Source organism: Myotis lucifugus, unplaced genomic scaffold (assembly GCF_000147115.1).
Source record: "Myotis lucifugus unplaced genomic scaffold, Myoluc2.0 scaffold_180, whole genome shotgun sequence".
Taxonomy (NCBI): Eukaryota; Metazoa; Chordata; class Mammalia; order Chiroptera; family Vespertilionidae; genus Myotis; species Myotis lucifugus.
The window spans coordinates 207040-213039 of NW_005871228.1; the positions used below are offsets into that span (position 1 = coordinate 207040).

Here is a 6000-nt window from a genome sequence, read left to right on the forward strand (position 1 = left end):
AAATAATATAATTTATGCTGAATACCTGCTTTCCTTCTGGGAGTCTGGGTTCTGGTGCATGCTAGGCAGAGGGTACCTACATGACTGTCCCTGATAAGAATCTGGGAGTCCTAGGTTAGGTTGCTTCCCTGGTGGAAAATGTTGCCTAACTGGTTGTTACAACTCATTGCTGGTGGAAGTGTGTCCTGTGTGACTTTTCTGGGGAAGGGCTCTTGGAAGTTGCACTGGTTTCCTCCAGACTTCGCTCTCTTTGCTGATTTTGCTTTGTACCCTTTTGTTATAATAAATCACAGCCATGTGCACAACTATATGCTGAATCTTGTGTGTCCTCCTAGAAAATTACTGAACCTAGGGGTGGTCCTGTGCACCCCAACACACTCAACAAACTCCAAACAGGGTAAGCTCCAAAACCCCATGCCAAGACACATCCTAGTAAACTCTTGAAAACTAAAGATAAAGGAAAAATCTCGAAAGCAGCCAGAGAGAAATGACCTGTTACCAGGAACATTCCTGAGGAACACCAATTCAAAACCACGGAAGGCAGAAGGAAGGGGCACATTGTCAAGCGCTCAAGGAAGTGTCAACCATGGTTTGTATCTGGTTGAATCATTCTCCAGGAGTGAAATAAAAACATTCTCAAAGGCAAACTCAAAAAATTTGTTGCCAGCAGACCCACCTTTAAATTAGCTAGAGAAAGTTATTCAAACAAAGGAAATGATAAAAGAAGGAATTTGGAACACCAGGACAAAACAACAGAAAAAAAATATGGGTGCATAAAATAGACTATCCTTTTCCTCCTGAGTTTTATAAATTATATGTCATGATTGAAACAAAAACTACAAAACCATCTGATTCCAGGCAAAGATATTTAAAGGTGGGGAAGGTACAGGCACCTAAATGCAAGTGAGGTTCCCACATTTCATTCAATGGTAAGATGCTGATACCAAAGACTGTAATGTCACTAATATATATTGTGATAATCCGGGCAACTATTGCAGAAACTAGAGAGATCAATCAAGATGGAATCCTAAGGGAAGTCAGGGGGAAAAAAAGAGAAAAAGGAATGAGAACTGGAGAAATAAATAGAAAATAAATAATAAAATGGCAGGCTTGAGTGCTGACATAAGTACATTAAATGTAAATGGTCTATGTTCACCTATAAAAGGGCCCACAGTCCACAGGTCGGCATCGATAACAAAGGCAATACACCTACCATTTGGCTTTCTGGGGTCTGTTCCCTGCAAGTCTGGGGAGAGGTGCTGCTCCGGGGGGGCTCTGCCTGGAGACCCTCTGCAGGTTCTCTGCTCAGGGCTCTGGGCCGCATGGCTGGTGGGAGGCTGTTTGCTGGGGCCCCCGCTCTGCCTGTGGGGCTCAGCCTGGGTGCTGGGCAGACACGGAGGGGCCTGGGGCCTGCAGGAATCTGGACTCAGCCTTCCCTTCTGCTGTTCTGATTCTCTTCGCTTGTTTTCTTCCTCTCGCTTCCTGAAGCAAAGCCAAGGAGGAAGAGGAAAAAATTAACGGTTACCCACACAAGGGTTCCTGAGTGAGATTTAAATTCTAAGAGGAGCTACCATATCACAGGAGGGACTTGGAGATTCACATTTTTAAGAGCAGTCTTTTCTCTGAGCTTTATAGCTCATAAGATGATGGAGCTGAAAAGAATCTTTAGGTCAGCCTGTTGAGACACACATGACAGACAACCAGAGAATGATCCCTAGGTGTGTGTCCCAAGCCTTTTTCCTGTTCCAGAAAGTGCATCAGGACACAACTGAGAATGACAATCGTAAGATAACCTTTAATTTTCTCTATTAAAATGACCACTGGCAGACCTTAATGATCATACGAAAAAATTTCAAAGCACCTCACAACTGATCGTAACACACTTGTGAATCGCAACCCTGCCATGGAGAGCTCTAGCTAATGAGTCAAACCTACTCTTTTGCCAACGAGGCCCACAAGACGAGATGATTCTTAAAAAGTCTTTGGAGTCAAATTCACAAAATCACCTCTGAGACCAATGTCCAGAAGCTCATTGGTTTCTTTTACGAATGTTCACTTTTAAATATCTCTGCTCTTCTGTGAGAAAGGGGTCAAATATATGGTAATGGAAAGAAACTAAACTTTTGATGGTGAGCGTGCAATGCAGTAGACACTGAATTACAATGTACAACTGAAATTTATATATTGTTATTAAGCAATATTCCCTCAATAAATTTAATAATCATAATCATAATAAATAAAATAGCACCCAAAAAGAGTCATGTACTAGTAGCTGGTGGCTAAGCTGGACCCTTTGGATAGCAATAGGATAGAAGGGCGAGCCAGGGGAGACGAGTCTAGAAATGAGCAGTAGTGGGAGGCAGGTGGTTTGAAGCAGCCCAGGTCCCAAAAGGGGCAAAGTGCTTGAAGATAAAGGGTCCGAGTTAAGAACAGGATTTGTTTGACAGGCACCATTAATTTGTAGGGATTTCCAAGGGAAAGAGAGGAGGAAGGAAAGTACATTCTCCGAGCCTGTCCTGTGCAGGGCACCGATGAGACAGTAATGAGGAGCGCAGAGTTCAGCCCTCCCTTGAGGACCCTTCTTCTCAGAGGGAGCAGCTAGGAAAACCAAGACAATGCACAGGGGAAGAAGTGTTATAATAGTGTGCTTGCCCAAATGTTGATTCTCAAAGATGTGCAGGAGTTTGCCAGGCAGATGGTGGGAATGAGTGAGGATTTCAGTCTGAGGGAGCAGTTGGGGCAAAGTCGATTGGGAAACTGGGCCCGTGTTGTCTCTTCTGATCTTTGAACAGTGCTTGCTATTCTCAGCAGGCACCCAATGTATATTGGTCTGCTCGGATGATTCAATTACTGCTCAGGAAGAGAATCTGGTAGCCATTTGAAGGATCAGTTAAAAGGAGAATGATTAGGGGAGAGAAGCCTGCCCGGGAAGTGTAAGACCTTTTCTGGTCCTGCCTCTGCCAATAACCACAATATGACCTTGAGTGAGTCACCTTCCTGTGGAAGACTCAGCTCCTCCAGTTCTACACTTACATGACAGCTTGTAATCCTGACTTGATTTAGGGGTCTGTTTGGAAACCAAGTATCTTTATAAAATCCGGGATATGTTTTGTAATGAGATGGAGAGATTTCTCGGAGTAGCTGGTGTGCGAGTCCCTCTCAGAAGGGGACCTGGGTTAGACAAACACTTGATTAAGGTTGGGATCAGGACTGAGGGCTGGTAAGGTGAGATCTTCGGGGCCACGTGGTGACTGGCTCTGAGGCTCCAGGGAAGAGGCCTGCTCTGTCATGACACAGAGTTTGTTTGTAGCTCCTGACAGGGAGGGAGGAGATGAGAGAACAAGAGAGAGGGAAGGAGGAGGAAGAGAGAGAAGATGAGAGGCTGGGTACGCACAGAGCAAGGGCCAGGGCCTGCGGTGAGGTGACAGAAAAGGACTAGACCTGTGCTCCTCACACTGGAGTGAACAGAATCTGATATCCTGCTGAAATCTCGATTCTAAGTTAGCAAGTCGGGCGGGGCGCAAACTCCTGCATTTCTAACAAGCAGCAGGTTCTGCAGGTGCTGCTGGTCCTAGAGCATAAGGCTAAGAGAACAGGAAAGTCTCGTATGGTCTGTCAACTAGACCTGTATCGGATAGGAAATGTGATTCTCCTAATAGCACCAACTTTTTGTTTGTGTCTATCATGCTCACAGATGCTTGTTCATAATCAACCTGATAAACTGCCAAGCTAAGATACCAGAGACAGAAGCAAGAGCTGAGGCAGAGACCCCAAGTCCCCAAGAAGCCACAGAATTCAGATTTCCACAGACTGGAATTTGAAGCTGAGCTCACTCAGATCTCAAGGGACAGGGGAGCCCCAGATGATAGCTCTCTGGGTCTTTGATACAAAGCCTTGTAACCTTCTGAAGGCCTTTCTTCCAGTGGTGAGACCTCTGATCTGGGGTCCAAGTTTGCTTATCTTCTAGTTTCACATCGAGTCCCTTCCCACAGAAGTGGCCAGATGGGCTGTGCTAACCCCTGTACAGCTCCCATGTTTCTATGTGACTGGCTGTCTTACATGCTTTGCCAGCTGCTGACACTTGAGTGCGCTGCAGTGCAGGCGACAGGCGAGCAGGACGCTGTCATCCGTGCCTGAGCTTCATGGGGATGCTCTAGCAGGTGCCATTTCAGTGCGGAGGGACTGGGAGGGCTGCTGTGCAGAAGGTGGGAGCACCTGGTGGGGGAGGTGCTGCTACCTGATCTAACAGCCTTGCTCCTGACAGGCAGAGGGAGTGCTGCTCTTCCTACTCGCACGGAGGAAGAGAACTGCTCTAGGAGAATGTGGATCCTCTATAGACACAGGCCCCCGGTTGTCTGGCTGGGCATCTACATGGGTCTCACTGCCATGAAGAGGAGCTTTGAGATGATAAATTAAACTTCATTATACGAGCAGTTGTTTCTCTTTCTCTTAGGAAACCAAACAGCTCTCCTTTTCCAATTGCAAGGAGTGACTGTGCACTCAGCCCTTGGCAGACCTTGTCACTGCAGATCATCATGGCCTGCAGCACAGGCAGCCACCAGACAACAGGGGTCCAGCTTCTCGGAGTGACCGGATGCCCAGAAAGCAAGGGAGCACTGCTCTCTGAAGACTTCTTGAAGGGGGATGTTTGCAGGGCGTTGTGTTTTCATTTTGGTAGAACTACATAGCAGATTTGGGAGAAAGAATATAGTCGTCAGGATATATAACTGGGCCCCCCAGTTTATTAATAGAAGTATATTAATATTTTTAAAAATTGATGCATTTAATTTTTTAAAAAAATCTTCCAAGTGGCGAAGTTCTCCAGAGCTGTGGTTCTTGATGTAAAAGTGATAATAACTGCGGTGAAAGGCGGGTGGGACTTATGCATAAGCTACATCTATTTTATCTATACTTTTACCTTAAAATAAAAGCAACAACACACACACACGAGACAGCTCCTGAGAATGGAACATGATCCCACAGGTGTGTGTCTAATCTGGGGGGAAAAGGTCCAGAATCACTGCTTATAGTTAAGAGTGTGAAGGACCCTCAGGTTACTGAGGGTGACACTCTTATTTGGTAGACAAGGAAACTGAGGCAGAGAGATGAGTGACTTACCCGAGGCCCCATCATAAACCAGACACAGAGCTGAGACAGAACTCAGCTGCTCTACTTGTCCCTGTAAAATCCATCTCAGTGACAACATTGCTTTTTAAAATTTCATTCAATCTTCTTCCATCATCTAAAAATCAATTGGATCATTTAAAGAACCTGGTAATATAACACCAAAGTAACCATTAATAGCATTTTAAACTAGCTTCCAGCATGGCTATTAGTCCTAAACTCTGAGGCTCAATAATTGCCCTGAAATTTAAGTGTTTTTTCCCTCCAAATAATTTATTATAGAATACCAAAGATCTTTAATTTTCACAGTGGGCTATGCTATAAACTTGAACTATTTTTATAAAGTTCAGGAAACATATAACAGAAAAAGAACCAATGTTATTCTAGTTTATATGACAATTTAAAGATGAAGAAAAGAGTCCTGTCCATGACACTGCAAGTAACATGTTAGAAGGGAAGGTATTACAGGGCAGAATCGTAATGTATAAAACAGTCACATTTTTCTCTCCTTTTTCTATTATCTTAAGGGAGAATGGCCAGACAGCAGCTTTTGATGGGATGCCAATTAGTCTGGTTTGTACTGTCTTTTCTAGAACAATTTTTGCAGCTCCCCAGAGGCTCACAGTATAACAAGGTGAGCACATCAAGTGGGGATCAGAGCTTTGACAACATCTGGGTCCTGTGCGTCAGAGGGGAGAGGGTCTCCAGGTGATGGGCTGAAGGAACTGGAGCCGTTTCATGCAGGGAAGAAAAGATTCAAGAACACATGCTGCTGCAAACCGCCAAAGATGCACCCTAAACCCCCCTCCCCTGCAAACCAGACCTAAGACCAGTGATGGGAATTTCTACAGATTAGTAGCCTGGATGACAATTGCA

General features: G+C 45.0%; 1 protein-coding gene across 7 annotated transcripts in view; it reads right to left on the reverse strand.

Moving 5' to 3' along the window:
- Positions 1 to 6000, reverse strand: part of INVS (inversin) — a 113594-nt gene that overhangs the window by 19017 nt on the left and 88577 nt on the right. For all 7 annotated transcript variants that reach the window (XM_014462383.2, XM_014462384.2, XM_023760336.1 and 4 more), the window contains one exon: positions 1214 to 1482. In XM_014462383.2, coding sequence (XP_014317869.1) covers positions 1214 to 1482 — 269 coding nt within the window. The remainder of the gene's footprint in view (positions 1 to 1213; positions 1483 to 6000) is intronic.